Source organism: Electrona antarctica (genome assembly GCF_951216825.1).
Source record: "Electrona antarctica genome assembly, chromosome: 3".
Taxonomy (NCBI): domain Eukaryota; kingdom Metazoa; phylum Chordata; class Actinopteri; order Myctophiformes; family Myctophidae; genus Electrona; species Electrona antarctica.
Window position 1 is genome coordinate 45,013,684 of NC_136808.1, and position 25,000 is coordinate 45,038,683.

At 41.3% G+C, this 25,000-nt stretch overlaps 2 protein-coding genes across 3 annotated transcripts; one reads left to right on the forward strand and one right to left on the reverse strand.

The window, feature by feature from the left end:
• Nucleotides 1-8,331: 8,331 nt before the first annotated feature.
• lims1 (LIM and senescent cell antigen-like domains 1) lies at nucleotides 8,332-19,155 on the forward strand. 2 transcript variants are annotated; one of them, XM_079497583.1, is made up of 10 exons: nucleotides 8,332-8,494; nucleotides 9,191-9,350; nucleotides 9,642-9,708; nucleotides 10,683-10,803; nucleotides 11,323-11,472; nucleotides 12,924-13,074; nucleotides 13,705-13,797; nucleotides 14,436-14,484; nucleotides 15,644-15,719; nucleotides 17,537-19,155. In XM_079497583.1, exons 1-10 carry the CDS (start codon nucleotides 8,466-8,468, stop codon nucleotides 17,649-17,651), a joined length of 1,011 nt encoding a protein of 336 aa, XP_079353709.1. In that variant the 5' UTR covers nucleotides 8,332-8,465; the 3' UTR covers nucleotides 17,652-19,155. The 2 variants fall into 2 exon arrangements, with proteins under 2 accessions (XP_079353709.1, XP_079353710.1); XM_079497584.1 differs by lacking the exon at nucleotides 17,537-19,155 and adding an exon at nucleotides 15,969-16,125.
• An 858-nt stretch (nucleotides 19,156-20,013) lies between these two features.
• Nucleotides 20,014-24,646, reverse strand: nkpd1 (NTPase, KAP family P-loop domain containing 1). The gene is made up of 5 exons (XM_079497916.1): nucleotides 24,605-24,646; nucleotides 24,090-24,206; nucleotides 23,206-23,534; nucleotides 21,591-23,081; nucleotides 20,014-21,015 (listed from the first exon to the last, which is right to left on the reverse strand). The coding sequence occupies exons 1-5, from the start codon at nucleotides 24,615-24,617 to the stop codon at nucleotides 20,743-20,745; spliced, it is 2,223 nt and encodes a 740-aa protein (XP_079354042.1). The 5' UTR covers nucleotides 24,618-24,646; the 3' UTR covers nucleotides 20,014-20,742.
• Nucleotides 24,647-25,000: the final 354 nt, after the last annotated feature.

Consider the following 25,000-nt stretch of genomic DNA (forward strand, 5'->3'; position numbering starts at 1 on the left):
CTTTTTACACAAGAGCTTAGATGATGTTCGTGTTCAGAGCTTCGTTTGTGCCAGGGGCTACTACTCTTTACGAAATTAGGTTTCCTGGACACCACCTCCGACGTGAAGAGGCCGGCACACCCAGTCACACAAAACCTCCCACTATGGCCTACAGAGTGTCACTTGAACCATGGAGCCCCTCATCCCTTCGTGACAGTGACACATTATTTCAGTTATTAGGAACTGCATTTTGCCCATGGCTTTATACTATAGTGACATGAATAGTCAATGTGTTTTAATGTAGTTGTGCAGATGGTTGCAGTGGCGTGCACAGATAGACACTAGGGGGTGCTCTAGCACCCCCTGCCCTTTTGGCAATGTGCCCTTTTTTTCTCCTCCTTTTTTTTCTTATTTTGTACCGTGTACAGTGTACACTATGTGGACCATGGTGACATTGATCAATTCTTAAAAAAAAAAAAAGCTTCTAATATATTATTTAGGCCCCACAATCTATAAATCTCACACTATTAAGGCAACCGGCCGGTTCCACGCGCTGCACAAGGTGCCCTTTTTTCACTCAAGCACCTGCCCCTCTAAATGTCTGTGCACGCCACTGTGGAGTGTAGTAGGACCTTCATTGAGGTCATCAGGTGGGCACCCTGCTTCATCGACGTTTCATTTATGTTAGCCCACTACGTCTCCAGAGGGCTCAACGGTGTGCCTGGCAGTCCCAGGTACACCCCCCTCCGTTCCATATCCTCCATGTTCACCACTGGACTCTGCATGGCAGGGGCGTCCCTCTCCCTGAGTCAGGCCTAAGCCTGACCGCATACCACTGGTCTTTATCTGGCTGCCCAGTTGTTGTCCTCCTTTTTATCCACAGCCAGTTGCTGCTTTTTCTGCAGCATTTGACACAGAACGTGATTGCCCTGGTGGAGGAATGGAATGGAATTGTTCTAGAATTTCCGAAGAACTGATCTCTAAAAGCGAAATGAATTATGCTCACAAGCAAAGTGATTAAAATCAAACACTTTGCTTTGGTAGAACAATAAAAAATTCGGAGGGTGAAAATGTCTTAAGCCAGCTATAGGACAAAGATGGTTGGAACCTTGTGAACATAATTCAATAATTTTTTTTTAAAGATCAGATCAGATGGCCTGTGTACTGTGTTCACTCTGAGGTAAATACATTTTGTTTTCCTACCTCAGCTTTGGGTTTTTAAATGTCCTTGTCTAGGACCAACTGTAGAGCACTGTTTCCCAAACAGTGGGTCGGGACCCGTTTGTGGGTCGCGGACACATTTTTAGGGGTGCCTTAGTTTTTAGTTTCCTACATTTTTTTATTATTATAATTTTCAAAAAACATTCAGAGAAAAGTTTTCATGAATTAGTACCAAATGTAATGACTTTTCTATGTCATTTCTTGAATAAATAAAATTATTGTTTAAGAAATTCCATAAATTAGAAAACAAATGTTTAAGAAGTAGTGAAAACAGTCAATCTACAAGGTCACAACGTCTCTAGTTTGGGTTCCGGGCAAACATCTAATCTCTCTTTTGGGGACCACTGCTGTAGAGTTGGGTGTGGACTGTCTGGACACTGTCTATTAATTTCAGTGAGCCTAAAAGCACAAAGGCATTTTTGACACCTGATTCATTCTAAAGCATTGGTGCAACCTTTCGGAAGCATAACGTCACCACAGTAGAAATGCACAGTTGCATTTACAACTTATTTCCTGAAAAACTATGGAAAGGTACAAATTCAGTATATTTGGAATGGATCAGTTAGCCATTATCTTTCAACAAGTGTTCATATAATAAAACATCTACACCAAACATCTTTCTGCCACACTTAACCACATTATGGTTCACAGATGCTTGATTGATTGATTGATTGATTGATTGATTGATTGAAAGACATTTTTATTTCACAGCATGCAGAATGGGTACATTTCAAACAAAAGCACAAGTCAATACAAAAACTGTTACTGTGGATGACACCATGATAAAGCATTACACTTGTTTACAACATGGTCCACCATTTTCAATTCATCAGAACATTTAGAGATGTACAGATATACACTTCTATAAAAACAGACTAACTGACTAATAGCTAAGCATCAACCAATTGTGTTAACTATGGTAATATGTTGATAGATTTGTGGTATAGTCAATTTGTAAAATAATCGTCGACCGCACACTCTGGCGGTTCTTGTATTCTTGTATAGAGGGTATGCGCGTGACATCATCATACCCGGACGTTATGCGGGAATGCCTACTGAGTGGAAAAAAATTACTTTCTGGCAAAAGAAAGTATGGAAAAAGTCCCATTTGATTGCATTAAAAGACTTTAAACAACATTACATTCACTTTGCCACTCACTTTGCCACTCGATTTGCCACTCGATCTGTCATTCACTTCACTCTATTTGTTTTACTGAGCATAAGATTAGAAATAACTTGGTTAGGGTCAGGCATAGTTTTCCTGAGGTTAACGTTAGGAAAAGGTTAGGTTTAGTTTACCATACCATACCATACCATACCATGCCATGCCATGCCATGCCATGCCATGCCATGCCATGCCATGCCATGCCATGCCATGCCATGCCATGCCCACGCTGGGCAAGACCTATGCTGTAGACGCTATCATTTTTTGGGGGCGGAAGTTTCGGATTTTGGCGCAAGTACCACTCAAGGAAATGACGTTGATGATTTACAAATCAGTTGTGATTGTGTTGTGATTAGTCGCAACAATATCGTATCCGGGGGAAATATATCTGACGGATGTTCCGGACCGACACTTCCGCCGATAACGTCTCTGAATTAGGTTGTGACCAGGCTTTTCTCTTGGCAGATGTGTAAGGCACTAAGGCTGGGACCGAGGCTATGCCATGCCATAATATACCACCATGGGGACAAACATTTCAATAATGGTAGAGATTGGGCGGAGGGTGGGAAACAAAGACAAGCTATTTACCCTTTTGTTTATATTCTAAGAGCACAAAGGTAATTCTATACAAAACCCACTTACCCTTTTGTTTATATTCTATACAAAATCCACTCCCAACTCGCATCAAAGCTGCCCCCACCCTTTCAGACCGACCTAATCCCCCCTTTTTACCTTTACTTCTATAGGCTGGTTTTTAACCTTTGAATGTAGTTTTTTTGAGTGGTGGCACATCGTCTCGTTTACGTGACTTTGTCTGTCTGTATGGGCACCAGCCAGTGTGTCGGTCCATATCATATGTAGCCTACTGTCTGTATGAGCATGACCCAGTCACCCCAGAAGCTGATTGGGTCATTGACCGGACCCTGCTGTCGGTCGGTCGTAGAGACTACGACCGATTGACCCTGCTGTTTCACGTACGCATGCACACACGCACGCACGCACGCACGCACGCACGCACGCACGCACACACGCACGCACGCACGCACGCACGCACGTGCGCTCGTAATCATCATAATTACAGTGGCCTAGAATCTCATGCCATGTCTGCTGGATATTGTAACATCCCTGTGGCAGTGGAGCACTGGAGCAGGGTCTAGGCGCGGTCTGTGGGTGGTAGGCAACAATTACCATCTCACAAGCACACCTACAGCAGGTCAGGTAATTAGGTCAAGTGTGTATTTTGGAGATCTAATCCTCTTGTTCTTTCTGTTACAGTGATGAGGTTCTCCAAAAAAACAAAAGCCATGGGTTCCATTTGAGCTGCCCTCAGCTCATGAAACATTTGCCTATAGAGACAAAGGGGTGTACTGTAAAAGAATGCCCATTGTGATCTTTGCAGAATGATAAAAGAAACCCAAGGTGAGTACAGCAAGAATATCAACACACTAAAATGAAACTACCCAGAAGTATGTGGCAATGTGTTATTACAATACACACTAGACTAGACTCAACAAGCTCAAGGACCGCCTAGAGCTGCACATATTGTGCTGTGCTGTACAAAAATAACTTCTGGGCACAGGTCTCCACCAGGAGGATAGGAGTGTGTGTGTGATGTTTGGCAAAATGTTTAGGAGCAATATAAACGTGTGTGTGTGTGTGTGTGTGTGTGTGACGCGGCTTGGCCTGTTGTAGCGCCACCATGAGGCTGATTTGAAAACTGTCAAGTGGCATTTCTTACAAAGCCTAGTGGGAATATGCATGCAGTTTCACCACAATCGGACGCTGCATTGAGTAGTTGTGGTGATTTGTACAAAACGGGTACAAAGCGGGCTACTCCTGAAAAGTTAAGAAGCCAATCGTAGCCAATGAGGGTCGATTATGAGAAATCAAACAAACCCGTCTTGATCACATGATTATGAAGAAGATGTGTACCGATTTGCGTGAAATTTGGATAAAATCTGAAGGAAACAATGTGTTTTACATATGTTGGCCTCCTGGTGGCGCTATAAAGAGCAGATGTGAAAAATTCCAGGCAAAGGTTTTTCCTTTGCTTCTACGGAGTTGGCATACAAAGTTATCCACAGATCCGTGCAGTTAGAGGTAAAAACACTTTTCGGCCAGTTATAGCGCCAACATGAGGCAGAGTTGAAAATGTTCATGTGAAATTTCTTCCTCGGCCTAGTGGGAATGTGCGTGCACAATTTCACGGAAATCACACGATGTGTTCATGATTTGCAGCATTTTGTTTGAAACTGAGCACTCCTGCGAACTTTGGAAGCCAATCTTAGCCAATCAGGATGGAGTCTGAGAAATCTGAAAGACGCGTTTTGTTGAATGGCTCTAGAGAGACTGTGTACCAATTTGCGTGATGTTTGGACAAAATCTGTAGGTGTACTGTCCAAAAACTTGTTTTGCACAAAGCGGCCTCCTGGTGGCGCTATAACAGGCCATTCTGGAAATTTTGGAGCAGAGGTTCATCGTTGGCATCCAGGGAGTGTGTGTGCAAAATTTGGCATTGACCGGGTTAACGCTGCCGGAGATTAGCTGTTCACTGAAGTTTAGTCTCTGATGAACACACCTACAACACCAGACATTCATCATTTACGTTTCCGATCTCAAAAACAAATGCAATGCAACACTGATGGCTGTATAACAGATGGCTTTAAAATAATAGACCAGAAACCCAACCTTAGTAGATTCACCTTAAAGATTCAACCCAGGTATGAAAAGATTGAACTCTATGGAAAATAGAGTTTTGAACGGACTTAAGGTATATCTTACAAGTTACAGTTGCACAGAAGGGACAGAAGAGAGATATGTCCACAAAGTTTCAAGATGCAGCTCTGAACCCTATCACATCAATTGCACAATCATTTTATACCAAGAAAATGTCCAACATATCAGTCCACAGTTGTCGAATGTCAATAGGTTGAAATGTCATAACATAGAGAGGTGTCATAGTGTTGTCATCCGGCGACAGTTGGTCTGAAGTCTGTTTTTGACTTCAGTCACATTGAGTCCTTGATTAAACTTGCTCACTCCAGTTTTGTCTCTTTATCACTGTGGTCAGAGGTTATTCTCCTTGTTGTTTCCATCTTTAAGGCCATTTGTTTTCCTCCTTGTTGATTTTCCTCTTAAGGCCATTCGGGGTGTTATTATTTTCCATTGGTATAAGTGGCAATCTGCAGTGGGTGACAGCTGATAGTAGACTCGGTAAACATGAAAACAATACAGAAAACAGTACATGACAGTATGACAGGGCGGTCGTGCAGTATACAGACATAAGGTATTTTTAACATCGTTATAAAATGTGATCACAAAATATGAAATAATCAAACATAATAAAATAAAATATGTATCAAACACACAGTAATATATAGAGCAATGAAAGAGTTGCATAGTCTTCTGTCACAACTCATACAGGCAAGAAGTAAATCAGATTTTAAAAAGAAACTAAAGGAAATATCTCATGTCATCCGCTTTTTGATTATGGTTAACACACATATTTTATACTGTATCTGTTAAAAACATAAAAACTGAAATTGTATTTATGATTGTTGAGTTAATAAGATGTTATATGCAATGATGTACAATACCATAATCAATTGTTTTAACATGTGGTTGTGACATCATTAGCTACAACTAACGTAGTAGTTAATGGGGATCCAAATAAATAATAAAAAATCACACTTGTGTGAAGTGAGGGGTGCTCTTATCATCATACATCATCCTACATCACATTCCGTGCTCAGCCAATCAAATCATCACAAAAGTCATTCCGGCCAATCACGTTTGGCATCTTCACTTTTCTGCCCTCACTTTTATCTTCTTCAATGTGTACTTTGCTCAGCCAATCAAATCATCGCTGTCGGGTGATCAGCTGAGCTAATCACAAGCCAATGTTTGTGTTCACACAAACCCGGAAAGCTGGGCATAGGAGGGGCTAGGACCCCTCAAAAATATACCAAGGACTCCACACCATGCCTGTGCAGCTGGCATTCCCCAACACCTCAGCCCCTCAACACAGGAGCCCCCCATGGCTGTGTCCTGAGCCCGCCTATACAGCCACCCCATCATGCATAGCGCCAACTTGGTGAGCATGCCTGCCAACGACATAACAGTGATATCATCACCGACAATGACGAGATGGCCTAGCTAGTACTACAACAAAGAACTCTCTCTCAACATTGACCTGACCAAGTAGCTGGTTGTGGACTACAGAGGGTAGGGAGGCTGTACCCCATCTGCATCAAAGCTTTTACTGTGGACACAGACTACAGTCATTAATTGACCCAAGTTCCTTGTTCACACATCACCAAGTCAAGGACCTCTTCCGTCCTGGCATGAGCACACACTGGCAATGTGGTTACAAAAGCATAGGAATGTCGGAAGAAGTTTTGCATGTGCCCAAGAAAGATCCTATGGTCCTTCTACAGAGGCATCACTGAGAGCACTGATTGATTGATTGATTGATTGATTGATTGATTGATTGATTGAAATATTTATTAACAGTTTGCAGAATTACAGTACATTTCAAGCACAACTCAATACAAAGACTGTTAACTGTGAGTGGACGACCCAATAAATCATTACACTTGTTTACAAGAGGGTCCACCTTGTTCAATTCATCAAAACATTTAGAGACGTACAAATAGACACTTCTATACAGCCAAAGAACAGAACAGGAATTCATCATAAAGGAGGTAAAAAGGGAAAAGAAACATATGTTTCTTTTCCCTTTTTACCTCCTTTATGATGAATTCCTGTGAGGGGAAAAAGGGGTGGGGGGGGGCCAGTTTCGAATTGCAGCCGTCCGTAGGTGCCCTTTGAGAACGGTTTTGAAGGAGTCAAGGGATTTGCATGTCTTAATGACTGTTGGTAGGGCGTTCCACATTTTGGTGGCATAGGAGCGAAAATAATTTAGTGCCTTGTTTGTGCCGAATCTGGGTTGTACATGGTTTGTTGCACTCCCTCTGGTGTTGTGGGTGTGGACTTTGTTAACATTAAGGAAGTATTTAGACAGGTACATGGGTATCTTGGTGGTGTATCACATGGGTTCCCAAAGTGGGGTCCACTTTGGGACCCCACTTAGAGATAGTTAGAGATAGTTAGGACTTAGGAACCAAATGGACCCTTATGGGTCTGTAACTCAGAGAGTGTCCATTTGTACACTCTCAGAGTTAAATTAACAGTGGTTTTACAATATAAATTGGGGTACCAGAGATAGAAATTCCATTAAACCGGGGGTCCGTAGCATAATGTGTGTGAAACTGGGGGTCCATGAAATGATTATGTTTCGGAATCACTGCTAGAGCCGTAAGAATCCTCCCTTATCGGGGTCACTGGCATATGTTTTCAAATGGGGGGTCCGTGGCCTAATAAATGTTGATTTGGGGGTCCTTGACACGGAAAGGTTTGGGAACCACTGGCAATCACTGCCTCACTGCCTGCCTGGCAGTGTCAAGGGAACTGCACTGTCTGCACCTAACAACAGCATCGTTGCAGAGTTGCAAATGGTGGGGACAGCAAAGAGCATTAGTAGATGTGAGATTCTTCTTATATTATGTATACTGACACTGTATGACTGCCACCATCTGGCGACTGGCGGAGTCAGGTTTGTCCCATCAGTTATCAGACACTCCCTGTGTGTGGGTGGACCCCGAGTCGAATAGTATAAGAGAGTAGCGACACTGTTGTCTGTTGTTGTATTGAGTTGTACTTGAAATGTATTGTAATTCTGCAAAACTGTTAATAAATCAATCAATCAATCAATCAATCAATCAATCAATCAATCAAAAAAACACGCTTTGATCTCGCCGCAAAGCGGGTGCCAATACTCTATGGTGCCTATGGGCTATAGTTCCAAACATTGGAACTATCCCATTAAGATAGAATGAGCACTTCCGCATTCCATTGTTACAATGGGAGTCAACGCTAGTGTCACCACTCCTACTATATTACTCTGGGTGGACAGTACGTGTTGCAGCTGCGCAGTGCAGACAGACACAACAAGCTACTGAGACATTTGACTTGTCTGTTGCCAAATCAGCAAAACAACTGCGACAAAACAACATTTACGATATTGCGGTGCAAAAAGGTGATGCTGGGCGTCGCTGGAATGACGGGCAAGTAAGTTGCGTTTTTAAATATATATAGGCCTAATTATATATAACCATAACTAAACCTAGTTTTAGTACTTGTGGCGTTAGCTGCAGAGTAGCTAACTTTACATTACCGGTAGTTTAGTCTCTCGCCCCAGACTCGAGTAGCCCCGATGAGCGTAGTGCTGAGGGAACATACTGGGGCTAACGTTTTAGCCTGCCTGTGCTAGCGAAATTAGGGAGTGTGTGTGTGTGTGTGTGTGTGTGTGTGCAAATAAAATTGACCCTGTGCTCCAGATGTTTTGACTCATTAGACTCTGAAACCCCCTGAAATTTCTAGCGGCTATTAAATGTATTGACAATTATAAATTAATGCCCAGAGCTATGCTACACAATATGTACATCGTTTCCATTTTCCCTGAAGTCATTGTAAAGCACTAGCCTGATAGCCATGGCTTTCCTATTGGGAATGTCATCAATATAGGCAAACCTTTCCCCCCAGCATCAAAAATAGATTGCCTATTTTTGCTATTCATCGTAATATATCAGTACTAGCCTGGGTTCCAGCCTGATTCACTACGTTCAGTGGATCTGAAAATGTCACTTTGCAGTTCGCAACGTAATCTTCTAACCTCATAATTATGAATGAATTAATTATAAAAGAAGTTAGTACCACTTTTGGTGAATGTCTGCTCACAAGTGTCTGTTTTCTTGTCACTTCCAGCACCATGGCGAACGCCCTGGCCAATGCAGCCTGTGAGCGCTGTAAGAGTGGCTTTGGAACAGCTGAAAAGATTGTCAATAGTAATGGGGAGCTCTACCACGAGCATTGCTTTGTGTGTGCCCAGTGCTTCCAACAGTTCCCAGAAGGACTATTCTATGAGGTAGATCCTTAAGGGGGGATGCTAATTATTAAATTAGGTGATGCACCGAATATTCGGCCGCAGAAAATATTCGGCAGAAAATGGCTAAAAATTCATTTTCGGCCCATTCGGGAGAAAAGATAAATTATAATATTAATCATATTCGGTATTCGGTTTTCGGCCAACTGTTTCCTATATTCGGTATTCGGTTTCGGCCAAGAATTTCCCTTTCGGTGCATCCCTAATTAAATTCGGTAGCCTTGTCTTTGGCGGGCCGTTTTTAAATATGGGATATTTTTTGTTTCTTTGCAGTTCGAAGGCAGGAAGTACTGTGAGCATGATTTCCAAATGCTCTTTGCTCCTTGCTGCCACCAGTGTGGTGAGTATTACACTACTGCATGTGCACACACTGAACAAGTACTCAGAACACTTTTAACATAATTTAGAAACCAAGGCATAATCGTTCAGTGTAGTGGAGCAGTCTAAAGGCTCATACATAGTCTGGATTTTCGGTGGTGAGATGACCACTGAACTACAACATGACGTCACGAGCCGCGGTGAAGAGCAAACCACCGCCACCGCCCTTCTCTCTGTTTTTACTCACCACCGCTCAACGTTATTTCAGCTCCGGTGGTCAGCTCACCACCGGAGCGGTGGTCACCTCACCACCGAAAATCCAGACTATGAATGAGCCTTGACCCATACATCTTTCTAAATCGACTTGTGGAGGCGGACCAGGTTGTCGCACTAATGTCACAATGATTCAGCCATGACCATGTAAGTGGTAGTTTCAAATGTAGCTATGCCCAAATATTTGTCGTCAGCTCCATATATGGGCACAAAAGGGGGCATACACATATATAGTTCTGCAGGATTTTTGCTCCACAAGAATTGAGATCCTGATTCTCACACTATTTTTTTCCCCCATGAAAATATTTATTAACTCATTCTCCGCCACCAGGCGGCGCCAAAAGGCTCAGACCACCAACATATATATATATATATATATATATATATATATATATTATTTTTTAAGATAAAAAGGGGGGGGGGGGCGTGGTTTGTCATTTACTGTTATAATTTATTTTTAATAATTATTTTGAAAAAGAACCTGCTGCCCAGCTGCTGCAGCTCCTCAACAAAATCAAAAATAATTATTAAAAATAAATTAAAACAGTAAATGACAAACCAAGTTATAATGGGTTTGTATAGGAAGCTAAAATGAATATCTAAATACTGAATGAAGCAATGTCTGTGGTGTTCACATAAGCCTGAGTAGATGATCAAATGACCAAAAGTTTTTTTGAAATTGAAATATCCCTTTAAATGTAGGTCTTTTTGTCATTGTCCCAGGTGAGTTTATCATTGGTCGTGTGATTAAGGCCATGAACAATAGCTGGCACCCTGACTGCTTCTGCTGCGATATATGCCAGGCTGTGCTCGCTGATGTGGGATTTGTTAAGAATGCTGGCAGGTTGGTATTTGTTTGTCAAATAAAATTCATGTAGAAAAAAGAAAAGAGAAAAAAATAAGTATTAAATAAAATTAAATGAAAAAATCCTATAATGATGTATCCAAAATTGGGGCGCCAGGGGGAATGTGGTTAACGCATTTTGGTTGAAAAATAGCAGATCTACAAGTTCATAGCGCGCCACCGAGTGGTGCGCTACGAGCTTGTAGGTCTGCTATTTTTGAAAAATTGTGAAAATGTGGCGCAAATCTTTGAATATATATATATTCTTTCAGAGCCAAAGTGTTTAACTCAAATCTTTGCTTCTGGGGGGTCCCTGAACAACATATTTTCAGATGGGGGGTCAGCACCAATTACATATCATTTTTGGGGTCCTTGACATGAAATATTGAGCACCACTGACATAGAAACATTTTTCAGAAAACTGTCAGGATTTAGAAGACATTAGAATTGTTCTCAGGTCGAAATGGGGTAAATTATCAATAAGTGCTGTAGTCGCTGTCTTGGCCCTATCCCTTTTAGGCACCTCTGCCGTCCGTGCCATAACCGAGAGAAAGCTCGAGGTCTGGGAAAGTACATCTGTCAGAAGTGCCATGCCATCATCGAGGAGCAGCCGCTTATCTTCAAGAATGATCCCTATCATCCTGACCACTTCAACTGCAGCAACTGTAGGTGAGTCTTCCCAGGCCACTTCTCCACACAGAAAATCAAGACCATTCGGTTTACTCGGGCTCTCCCAAACTTTGGTCAACTAAACTGTCAATTACATTTTCCGATGGCACGGGTCGGCGGCCGTGGGTCCCAAATGACTCTGGGCCTCAATGCAATTGCGCTGTCTGCGTCACGGTAGTGAAGAAGTGGTGAAAAAATACCAACGACATAGTGAATCACGAGGACGGTAGTGGCGAATAATCGCATATATGCGTTGCACTATAGATTTTGCCATACTAGGCAGACCCGTCAAAATTCACCGGCCAAATATTTCGCATTTTCGGGTTGTTGATTCGCGTTGCTAATTCGCCGGTGTGTAAGGACCTTTAGCCATCCATGTCTGATCTGAAAGAACATTTCTGTACAGAGAAGCCAACTTCTCTGCTGAAGATTTAAGCAATATTACACAAGAGGGTGTGGTTTAACGTGATTATTGCCACGACAGTGATGCGGTCAGGAACGAGATGTAGTCGAGTTCCGCAAGCATCACTGAAGTGGCAATAATCACGTTAAACCACACCCTCGAGTGTAATATTGCAATTATACAACAGTTACCCTTAAAACTAAGAAAATCGCTGAAAAAACATATTTCTTTAATGACAGATGTAGCCACTACGACCACAAATGTCCCAAGAAACTAGCTAGCCTAGCCACAGAGTTTGCTAGCGCTCTGGGAAAACAGAGCAGCTGAATTCTTTGTTTTGATTAGGTGGTGAATGGTGCTGGTTTAATCCACGGCTAGAAGGCTGTTTCAACCAATCAGGTTGCTTGCTCGAAACAACCTGTGGTATAAGTAAGGGATAATATCTGGCTAGGTGGTCATTGTCGGGAGATAATTCACCGACAGGGAGTTTAACCACCGAGGCGAAGCCGAGGTGGTTACACTCCCTGAAGGTGAATTATATCCCGACAATGACCACCTAGCCAGATATTATCCCGCTTATTACATGGCTAACTAACATAAATTAATCCATTGATCCAAAACACAACAAAAAAAGTATTCCATAACTTCGCGCTGGCTGCGTCTGCCCAGCTGCAGGGCTGAAGCACTGTCGGAAAACAAGGAAGTGAGTTGATCAAATAGAATCCATTTTCGGGTCCAGCTGCTTCGTCTATTTCTCGCTCAAATGTTTTCAAAAACATTTTTAAGAGCAATGTTTAGCTGTAAATTACATTGTGTGTCAGTAGTGTGTGTGTTTACATGGCTGTTATGTTGGAAACGGCAGTAAATCAAGCGGGCGCAGCCGCGCAGCTGGTGGTGCTCAGAGGGTTTGATTAGGCAGCGGTCATTATACAGCGGAGCGGTCATTATCATGAGATAACTCACCGCTGAATTAAGCGATTGACCAATCAGAATCAAGCATTCAACCAAGCCATGTAATAATGGGAGTTAATCGTTTGTCCTTCATTAGCAAGGAGCTGACCTCTGATGCAAGGGAACTGAAGGGAGAACTCTTCTGTTTGCCCTGCCATGACAAGATGGGTGTACCGATCTGTGGTGCCTGTAGGAGACCCATCGAGGGACGTGTTGTCAACGCCATGGGCAAACAATGGCATGTGGAGGTTTGTGAGAGAATAATTCTAGATCATTTGTCTAATTACCATACCTTGATAAAAAAAAGAATTGATTATATTTGCCTATCTATTTCTCTCACATGCAAGTCAGAATTACTACAGTTTGCATATCCGTAAGATTTCTTCAAGGCTTATATCATCAAAAATGTAGTTGTTCTCTGTCCTAAATTAAGGATAGTGTCCATGTTGCATTTATATTTAGGTACTATATATATATACTAAGTACCTAAATATAAATGCAACATGGACACTATATATATATATATATATATATATATATATATATATATATATATATATATATATATATATATATATATATATATATATATATATATATATATATATATATTTTTAGGTACTATATTTTTAGTACTGGGGATGGTAATGAAGAACCGGGAAGTCTGGCATGGCATTGTGAAATCCATGATCTCGACCGCGGTCGAAAAATGATGATGATATTTACTACTAGGTATCATTGTCTAAATAGGGCTATATTGTTTATAATGGAGTGTGAAATAATTGGCGATCTGTGTCTTGTGGCAATGTGACATACTGTATGTATGAGAGGTGGCTGTGCCTAATATGGGCTGCTGTGTGCTTGTGTGTGTTTTACAGCATTTTGTGTGTGCCAAGTGTGAGAAGCCTTTCCTGGGTCACCGCCATTATGAGAGGAAGGGCTTGGCTTACTGTGAGACTCACTATAACCAGGTACAATATGTTTTTGAATGTCTTAAACCCATTTAGGCCCGACGTCGAAATAAAAAAAAAGTATTCTGAAAGAATATATATTCAAAGATTTGTGCCGCATTTTCACGATTTTTCAAAAATAGCAGACCTACAAGCTCGTAGCGCGACACTTGGTGGCACGCTATGAGCTTGCAGATCGGCTATTTTTGAATAGCTAAAGTATAACATAATGCTTAGTTAAAACACCAAAAGGGGTTCCCACCCAGAATGGGTTAATCTTGGTAAAAGTAGCTTGTGCCATGTAATGTTTTTGAATGTCTAACCCATTTAGACCTGAGGCCGATTCTAAAAAAATGGCTTCTAAATCCTAAAACAGTTTTCTGAAAAAGCTGTCAAGTCGTTCTTAGATTTTTCAAAAATAGCAGACCTGAGCTTGTAGATCTGCTATTTTTCAATAGCTAAAGCATAACATAATGCTAACACCAAAAGGGCTTCCCGCCCAAAATGGGTTGTAAAAGTAGCTTGTCATGTAATGGAAACATCTTGATAATTGACACTAAACTAGCTGATCTGTGTGTACCTTGAATGACCTCATAGTATCCTGTGTGATGTGTGCTTTATAAACTATTAATATCTGTGTTCAATTCTAACCTATAAAGCTCTTTGGCGATGTGTGCTATCACTGCAACCGTGTGATTGAAGGCGATGGTAAGGATCAACATGACAAAACTCTGCTTAGAATATTATTTGTATGCTGTACTAGGGCTGAACGATTTAATATTTTTCAAACCGAAATCATGGTTTGAAACCTGACCCAGTGTTCATAAGACTGCAGCAAATAGCCAAAAACAAGCCGATCCATAAGCATAGATCTGTGTCTATGTCTAAGTTAGGTGGGCAACACCATCGGACTAATAGAGAGTATGCACATGCATGATTTTCCCATCAGGACACCCCCCCCCCCCCCCCCCCCCCCCCCCACTCATCTAGACTGAGTGGCAAAACATTGAGCAGCATGGAGTTTGGAAGCGCTCGTTGGAAATCACTCAACCGTCCTGCGTACCACCTGTTTCTAAATGTCACATAATGCAGGAGGCAGCAAAATGTTGTGTTATTGAAAACGAGCACTTCCAAACTCTGACACTTAGAAAAATAATCAAATGCAGGGCATTTCTTGACAAAGTAGTTCATAACGTTTCTATGGTGGATTTTTATGAAACAAAAACTTTGCAGATAGAAAGAGGATAATTCAAGCTTTTCGTACAGCTGTAATGTTTGTTAGTTTAACTTTGTTTAATGCAATCAGACAGGACGTTTCTGTTTGGATGAATGGGCTGTCAAGGACAGAAAGTAGTTTTTTGCCACTCAGTGGGCGTTCCCGCATAACTTCCAGGTACGATGATGTCACGTGCATACCCTCTATAAATGAGCATATTTATTGCTAATGAGCACTATTTTTTTTTCTTTTTTTAACTGTACCAAAACCATGACCCAAAGACAGGTTTGCGTCAAGCCATGAGCTAACTGAACCGTTGCATGCCTAGTTAGTAATGCTCCATTGCTCCATGTATTACAGAATGTGCAATGCCCTCCCCGGCCACTTGAGAGCCTCACTGTCCACCTGTGCTTTTAAAAGTGGTATTATTTTCTATGCCTTACATACAGTAAAGTAGGGTTTTATGACGATGTTGTGTTTTTAAACATCACAATATTGGTCAGTAACATCGCAATTAGATATTCTTCACAAAATCGTTCAGCCCTATGGTAGTACCTAGGCATTGCAATACAGTTGTATAAAACTAGATTATTATTCACTTGTAAATCATTCCACCACACCTCAACTGTTGTTGTTTCTTCTGTCCACCAGTGGTCTCGGCCCTGAACAAAGCCTGGTGTGTCAGTTGCTTCTCTTGCTCTACCTGCAATACAAAACTTACCCTCAAGTAAGTTAGAATGCTACAAATTCCATCTCTCTCTCTGACTGATCCTGACCTGTATTTGGAGTGTAATTGGTCCTATCTGTTTTTGGTAGATGTCTTGCTTTACTAGTCCTACTAACTTCTTCCTTCTTCAATCTACTCTTCTCATTCCCTCCCTTGTCTTGACTTCCTTGTCTTTCTATTTTCCTTCCGTCTTTATTTCTCTTCCTCTGATGCTCTTCCTTACCTCTATATGCCTCGAACCTACCCCAGAGAAAAGTTTGTGGAAATTGACCTGAAGCCAGTGTGTAAGCAATGCTATGAGCACATGCCTGAAGAGCTGAAGCGCCGCTTGGCCCGACGGGAGCGTGATGCCAAAGGCGGCAAGAAAAAACCTACCATCTGTCTGTAGCTTTCTTTATTCTTTTCCTCTCAGCACTCTTTCATTCCCTTTCCATCTGTTGGTTAGTGCCATCTCTACATTGAATTGTCATTTATCATACTTTTGATTTTACATACAGTATGAGTCATTTTATCGTTTTAATCTTTAAATGTCATCATAGAATAGCCTGAGTTTCACCATGCATGTACTTTTGCATTGATTCTTTAAAGTTAGTTATAATTATTTTTGTTAAAATAAAAGTGTTAAATAGCTCGGTATGCATAGCCTTCATTGCTAAAGAGTGTTTGTTCAATAACAGGGATTCCTGACTCCAGTTCTTTAGTAAACAGAAAATATATTTTCAGGTTTAGATACTGATTTTATCCAATCAGGACAGAGAACTCATACAGGATACAGAATTAACTATTTGCACTTGGAAGTGATTTATCAGCTTGTGTGTTCAAATTCCAATTTTGTCTGCTCATGCATTTGTTTAAAGATCTTTGTGGGTTTCTCTCCTGATTGGATTCAATTTGTATCCCATCAAAACTAAATATACTATAACGATTACTATTGGAATATAGAGCTCTTCCTTGACAAAAAAACCAACAACATGGTTAAATCATAGTTGTTCGGATCATGACATGAGGAAATTGGTTTGTTTTGATGCACACAGTTTTGTTAACTGGTCACTGAAAGGATAGGCTTGCCTTGAATGTTCAGACATAAAATGACAATCCCTATTCCCTATCATTTGTAGTCATGTGTAGCCCAAACTACATCACCAGTTAGATTTATTATTAAGCTGCTGCATCTTCTCAGTGGGCTTGGACACAGAACAACAGGAAACATATTGTCTAGGCCTTCAAAAACATGATAAAGCTCCATTTCGTGTTTTGAATAATGGCAACATCGTATTTGATTTGGAACCAATTCCAATTGTACAACTATTTGGAAGCGGGACACATTTCATTTCCAGAGAACAGGAGACTCATAGTTGTAGCCTGGCTGATGCATTTCTTGGCAGGGATGCAAAACTCAGCACAACACTGCTGCAAACTAAAGTCAATAAAAGCATGATTTGCGAACTTTTATGATAGAACATGCAGTATAAAGAACACATAAAGACAACATGTCTGACTAGTGACTACTGTGAGTTTCCTGTTTTAGGATTTATCGTGGTTTTTGAAGTGCAGGTCAAGTTGTGCTATTCATGCTTATAAATGATGGGAATAAACATTTTAATAATTATGGTCTGGGTTAAAAAAAAGAGCAAACTAAGAACATAGTTTAGTGTGAGGGCAATGTGATCCAAGTTCTGCTGACATGGCTGATTTATTACACGATGATTTTAAACCACTGTAAGATTAGAGATCATGTCTTGTGGATGTAAGGTATTATGTTCAAGGGTGAAGGGGTGGGTGTTGATATTGACTTTTCCTTCTCTTTGTGTTTGCAGGAACAAGTTTGTGGAATTTGACATGAAGCCTGTGTGTAAGAAATGCTATGAAAAGTTCCCTCTGGAGCTGAAGAAAAGGCTAAAGAAATTGTCTGAAGCTGTTGGACGCAAGTAGGCTAAACCTCCACTGTAGGCTAAACCTCCGCTGTCTACCCAAATCGGGCGTTTCGCTACACAGTAAATTCCAGAGTGTTAATTTTACTGATCCAAGTTTAAGGCGGTTGTGTGGAAATGGCTTCGAAAGGCCCAATATTTACAATCAAACATGTCAAATTGTATCGTTACTAAAATGTCTTAATTATGTCACCTGTCAGGACATATATTTTCATGTTGGCAGATGATATGACAATGTCAAGTTCTTTAGGATAAAACTTAAGTAATGCCAAACAATTGGGTACTATATTCCTTCCATTGTAACTAGCCTCATTGAAGATTGTTTGACATGCATGTGCCTCTTAATTCAGATTGAATGTATTCTTGTATGGGTTTTTTTACAATTAAAATGCTGATATATGATATGTTATGCATTCAGCAACCTTGTTGGTAACACTTCCTGTGAAGCCCATGTCTATAACCATTTTAAACATATAATGCATTATAATCTTAGACTAACACTTTTGAAATGTAAAGTAGTTCTAAGAACAAACCCATTTAGGCCCGACGTTGAAATAAGAACCAGGATCATCATAGTATTATTTCCATATAGCTATAATAATACATTATAATAATTTTCCAATTCATTATAATCACTGTTGTAATTTATATTTATAGTGTAATTAATAAGACACTACATGGTGATTGGGTGCTTTTAGATAAGTAAAGAACACAAAGTTTCTGCCTGCACCTTCAGGAATGTCATGACTTTACTAAAAAGCACCTAATGACACATAATAGCAACTTTTCTTTTTGTACTGTATTCCTAAACCCTGTATGTTACTACCTCTTTTCTCCTTCAAGCTTAGATGTGTATCCTTTTCTTTATGTCCTGTGTTTCATACTTTGGTACTGATTGAATCTTCCTCGTGATCAATAAAGGACTATAAACTATATATGAGTACCAATAACTACAACTATACAGTGTTAAATGCAGATTATAGTTCATTATAAGTAACATGACATGGGCTTCATAGGAAGTGTGAACTTTTCTTTTTAAAGAGATGGTATTTTGCTTAGAATATATTGAACGGCTTATGTCTTGTGCCTTGAGTAGCCTATATGAAATATGTATTTAAGGGCAAGTTCAGCGATTTTTAACCTGAATCCTACTGTTCTATTCTGAGTATACCTGAAAATCTGACTTAACACTTCCCAATGTGTGTGGTGTGTGTCAAGAGTTTGCTTTCAGTGGTGCTGGAAAATCTCTGCCAGCCTAGAGTAGCAGAGATTTTCCTGTGCCATTGAGAGCATTGGGAAGGTCTTCACAACCAACTCCATAGAATTCAAAAACTCCTTGAATATCAATTTGTTTGATTAGATTTCTCTAGCATAGCCATATATTTCAGATATACACATACTGTTATGCTGTTTTATCTTAACTTAATCTTACATTTGCCTTAATATGGGAAGAACATACAAAAGCAGTATTTCACTTAACATTCATTAATAAACAATCACCTACATGTCATGTATTGTCTTCTTGAGGGATCTTTATTATGAGTGCTTCAAGTACATACAAATGTCTGAACAATAGCCTCAGAACCCTCTCTGTATTAAAAACATACAGGTTGGGAAAACTCATCTGTGAGTTGTGACTATTTGCTATCAGGTAGGACTTTGATTAGTCGGAGGTGGCTACTACATAATTGCAAACTCTGGCAATTTGCGGAAGCAAGGGCAGTGTATTGCAAGCATCTGTGTGATATACTCGCTACTGTAAAAATGCACAGCTTAAACCTAAGGCATTGTTTTAAGGTCCTACAACATGAAATTCAACTTTTCAATAATTTCTTTTAATAAACAATGATATTAAATTATAAACTGTTTTAAAATGCATGTTGTAGTTCCTTTAAAGTGCTTGAATTCACTGTTTCTGAGACACCGTCTCCACACCATAGCGCAAAACGGTCTTAAGCTGCGCACTTCTTAAGCTGCGCGCAGCTTAAATTCTGAGTTTTTAGACAGCTGGTGGATGGAAAAGAAGCTCCACCTCCGCGGAAGACTTGAGCGGAGGAGAGCGTTTCCGGGAATCTGGCCGTCGCGCAAGAATTCAGCAGAGGTGGAGCTTAATTTCCATCCACCAGCTGTCTAAAAACTCAAGCTTTAAGCTGCGCGCAGCCGAGAACGTGCGCAGCTCTTTCGACCGTGTGGCAGCGGCTTGATACCAGGGTTGAATTTCAGTTGAAAAGTTAGGCCACAAAACGGCCTGGCCAATCAGCAGCAGCTAACCCGCCTCTAGCTGCTGCTGATTGGCCAGGCCGTTTTGTGGCCGGGCATCAAGTCTGCCTGAGAGTTCCCAGATGGGAGCAGGAGGGGGGAACCCAGTGTACTCTCTGCTGCCCCATCTGGCGGAGTCAGGTTAGGAACACGCCCCCAGCAGTGTTTTTAATTAAAACATCTAATTTAAGTTTACAAATGAAATATTTTCGATCTTTTTACTTGTTGAAAATTCCTCTCACACACCCTAGTGACAGCTCAAGCACCCAAGGGGTGGGTACACACACACACACACTTTAGAAATCCCTTATGGAAAAGAAAATAGTCCATTAAATTATGCCAGATCCATCCAGTGCAACACAGCCCGTTCGCTAAACTCCACTAGGAAGTGTTGATCAAATATGAAACAAGATTATTATCAATGCTGTTTGGCAGATTCATATAAGACTGCTGCTATATGGGCTATGGACATATATAACCCCATTAATTAAATTGTCCCAGTCAAATCCTTTAAAAAATGTTATATTGCATAAAAATACCTGATTATCAGAAATGTACTTTTAATCAATAAACATGTAGATCTTCATTAAGCCGACATTTGAGCAACACTAGCATGCAGCTGCCTTTGTGTGGAAGATTTTAGGAACTCTGTATTACTTCACGCAATTACATGGACCCACATAAAAATATTTAGAGTAATAAAACTCATATCAGTGCTTTAAATGGCAAATACTGTAAGTCAATTTCTTAGTGAAGGAAACACAAAATAAAAATGGCTGTGTTTTGAGATTCATACATTTGTAAGGTTTCCATACATCACATTCAAGTCTCATTCAACTGGTAAACAGACTCTGAGTAGATAGATGATGAGTGGCTCTTAGCTGCTGTTTCCATTGATGATGATGGCTCACTTGTACGTCCTTCTTTCGTGGCTGGAGGCGTGAGGGAAAGCCCAGGAAGTGCATTCTGAAAGCAGTCCACTCACCAAAGGTCATTTGAAGGAGCAATTTGAGATCATCTGCATCTCCGAAAACCAATGCAAGGCCATCGAGGTGATTGCTTTTCACAATATCAGTGTATTTCTCTGGAAAATTGAGCTTCTTCAGCTAGATGGGGACAGAAATGATGATTATACTTTATTGCCAGATTGCTCTGAAATTTGTTGTGCATGATTCATGATTCATCATCACCATTTGCAACACCAAAGACAAAACAGGCAAAAAACATGCGTGTGAGAGAGAGAGAGAGAGAGAGAGAGAGAGAGAGAGAGATATGATATCTTGACAACAGTGGTGATTTATAGTACGACAGTATGACATAAAGTACTTATTTTGTATCTAATTCAATCTAATCTAATCATTTTTGAGTGGTGCTAGCTACTCCTATAGATAGCAATGTGTGTCCGTACTCCGTATGTCTGTCCCTGTGTCCGAGTACCGTCTGTATGTGTCACTGTTGGCACTGTAGCCACACACACACACACACACACACACACACACACACACACACACACACACACACACACACACACACACACACACACACACACACAAAGGCCAGGGAGGAGAGCGTGTACAGTACATCACGAGTACAGTACAGCTCAGTTCAACATAGATGATGAGATTGTGGTTGCAAACAATGTAGCCCATATAAATAGAGATAAAGTGCAGAAGCTTCCTACCTCTTCACAGACATCCTCCACACTCATTTTGATTCTAGTGTTGATTGGCAGAGGGGCTATGGTCCTCATGAAGCCACAATCCTTCAGCCGGGATACCCCTCTGATCTGACTCAACTCCTTTCTTATTGAGTGGTCCAGGTTGACCGTTGATAGTTTAAACGTCTCTAAATCGTTTATGGTGAATGGGAAATCCACTCTGAGGAACATCTCAAACATCTCAGGATCTCCATCCTGATCCAGCAGGTCCTCAATCTGTTCCCTCATCAGATAGAGTTCAGCTCTGGATTCACTGAAGACCTGCCATAGTGTCTTAGACTTGTCAGTGAGGGCCTGGTTCATAGCATCAATTTCGGCTCTTTGGACATAATCTTCTGTACACTGCAATATCCAGCTGAGGCGGCAGGGCCAGTGATTGGCCAGGACCACCCAGGCTGCAATATGCTCTGGAGGAGGAAGCTCTGCCTTCATGGACTCCATGATCACTGCAGTCACTCGGATGGAGTTGATGACCCTTCTCATAGACATGGAGTCATCTGAGACATAGTGGTTTAGTTTGTTGTTGTGACTGCCCAGGATGCTCTCAAAAGCAGAGTTGATCAACCTCTCCACTTCATCCTCTCTCAGCTCCAAAGCAGCTGCAGTTTGTTTAATGTGTTTTTTATCTATCAATGGGATGTTTGACTCGATCGTTGTTTGCGCTTGCTCCATTGAATGTTCATTTATGGAGGGGTGTGTTGTATCCCTATTCATCTGTCTATTTCCCCTCCTCTGGATGTCTCCAGTAATTTCAGGATGGCCTTGGGTGAGGTTGTAAAACACTTTGCGCCTCGAAATATCACAGAGTGGTGGTACCGTGAAGGACAGAGTAACGATGCGATTTAAGAACGCAGATGCTCTGTCCTCTTTACTAAAGCAGCCATCTGCGAAGTTCACTTGCTGGATGAGCACTTCTGGGTTCACTGCCAGCATGGAAATAAAGGGACTGTCTTCATCTGAGAGGAGGATGTTGATGGCATCCAGGACGCCCACAATTTTCTTTGGGGAGCAGCGGTCCAAGTTAGTGATCTTCAGCACAACACGGATCCTCCTCCTCTCAAACACCTCCATGAAGTGAACAAAGCAGCACAGCAACCACATTTCCTTCTTCACCTCATTCATAAAGCCCAGCTGGTTGCTGATCCGCTCGTTGTCCATCCCCCTCCTGATCTGGTTGTTGTTTAAGATCAGGTTCTTGCCCATCAGGAATATGAATCTCAGAACACCTGCAGCGGGGACTCCCAACGCAGCGATGGCCAGGCCTTCCACTACATTAACCTGAGATTCACCTGCTTCATCATCCCCACCCGTCTCAACCTCTGCTTTGGGGAAGCCGAGCATCACAAGAAGCACAACCATGGCCACAGCTACCAGAAGGATGGCAAGGAAGAGGAGCCACAGAGGGAGGCAGCAGCACTTCTTGGACCTCCATTCTTTCAGGCCATCTTCCACAATCTGATAATAAACGAAAACAAAATAATAATAAAGAGAAGAGAAGAAAATTAAGTTACGCTGAATATAAATTCCTAGAGTCACACAGTTGTAATCAACAGATTTAAGACAAGGCAAAATGAGCGACCTTTTCCTTGATCTCCTCCTCTTCATCATGCTGGGCCACCCGGTAGAGTAACAGTGGCAACTTCCCAAAGCTGTCCTGCATGGCCTCGAACAGGCGTATCACCAGGCCCGCCCACAGCAGGTCGCTGCCTGCAAAGTGCCAGGCACTGAAATGCACAGAGATGAACCTGACGTTCTGCTGCCCCTGGTTCTCTTCGGTCCAAACGGGCCTGTAGAAGAGCAGTCTGCCGATGAGAGCTAGAAGACCACCAAGGGAGAGCTTGGCAGAGCGAGGTTTCGATCTTCCGTTATATTGCTGCTCTGTCCTCAAAGCTTCTTGCTCCATGTACACTAGAGAGAGTGATAATGTTTACATTATACAGTACCGTTGTATACGTAGGCCCACGCACGCACGCACGCACGCACGTGAGCAGGGGTGGGCTACTGGCGGCCCGGGGACCACATGTGGCCCCCACCTTCACTTAATGTGGCCCTCAGGTTAATGTCAGAATACTGATATAATATTGGTTTCAGCTGTTACAATTCCACAACATGCAAACATGACCCGCTTTAATTACTTCAGTCTAAATTAGTAGCTCATTGCTCAACACAAGTATAATTAAAGGCATTTGAAATGTCATAACAATGTTAATTTTCAGGATTCCAATTCAAAAAGAGCAAAAAATAATTCAAGATTTAAATTTGAATATGGCAAAAAATAGCCGATCTACAAGCTCAAAACGCGTCGCAGCGTGACGCGTTTTGTGCTTGTAGATCGGCTATTTTTGCTACGACAGTGATATATGGCCCTAGGGAGTGAGTGTGGAAATATAGTGGCCCTCTCCATCGTCAAAGTTGCCCAGGGTGATAAGCTTGAAAGATTCAAAGATGGATAGTCTCTCATACCCTCTATATGTCTGAGGATCATGTTGATTCGGCTTTGACATGTAGAGAAGAGTCCCACAGTTGCAGGCGATGAGACTTTTGTAAGGGTCTTGGACAGAGCATATGCATAGACATCATCTACAGGCACGTTTGCAAAGAAAAGGAAAGAAAAAGGTTACTCATTGACACTCTGTCACTTATTCAAAGAAGAGACAACACAAAGGAGTCACACTGAGAAACTGCAAAGTAGAGCTAACAGTATTCTCACTAACATCTAAATGTTTTGTTAATTCTGCTGTACTGTATAATTATTGTAGCCTCCTTGTGCTTTAATATCAGTCATGGATGACACAAGCAGTTTTTGTTACAGTTAGTTACAGATACATGAGACTATAGGACTATTGCAAAATTACACAGAAAAAACCCCCCACAACATTTTGAGCCATTAAAGAAGCATGCACAAAATTGTACATTGTACTGTGTAGCCTCATTTTCAATTTCTCCTGTGACAAAACATAATGTTCTGGAGGTCTTACCTGTTGTAAGCATGGTGACTGAGTCTGAGCTGCCACAGCAAATGGAACGGTGTAATCTGAGTGGAATAACAAAGGTGGGAGCGTGAAAGAGAGAGAGGGGGAGGTGCTATCATAGTACATGTATAACCATAACATATACTGTTGGTATGTGTGCTCAATGTTATCCCCTAGGTAGGCTATGCATTGCCTATATATCATACACAGGTTTACCTAGTGTTAGGATTTTAAGTCTTGAGATTGATGTACGTGTCTTGTAAGTCCTTGTTGTTGCTGAGATATATATAAAAAAAGAAGCCAGTTTTGTAGCATTAGCAGAGGCGGAGTGCACTTTAACCCTCAGGGCTTCAAATGCTGTAAAACTTTATGATACTGATAACAGTCAAGAAAAGGCTATTG

What these genes read in the sequence shown, in the direction of transcription:
- lims1 (XM_079497584.1), top strand. Translation starts at nt 8,466, where the DNA reads ATGCTGGGCGTCGCTGGAATGACGGGCAA. An exon ending in GTCGCTGGAATGACGGGCAA is followed by an intron (nt 8,495 to 9,190) that starts GTAAGTTGCGTT and finishes TGTCACTTCCAG; the next exon opens with CACCATGGCGAACGCCCTGG. An exon ending in TTTGTTAAGAATGCTGGCAG is followed by an intron (nt 10,804 to 11,322) that starts GTTGGTATTTGT and finishes TATCCCTTTTAG; the next exon opens with GCACCTCTGCCGTCCGTGCC.
- nkpd1 (XM_079497916.1), bottom strand. An exon ending in GATCCTCAGACATATAGAGG is followed by an intron (nt 23,535 to 24,089) that starts GTATGAGAGACT and finishes CACTCTCTCTAG; the next exon opens with TGTACATGGAGCAAGAAGCT. An exon ending in TGGAGGATGTCTGTGAAGAG is followed by an intron (nt 21,016 to 21,590) that starts GTAGGAAGCTTC and finishes GTCCCCATCTAG; the next exon opens with CTGAAGAAGCTCAATTTTCC.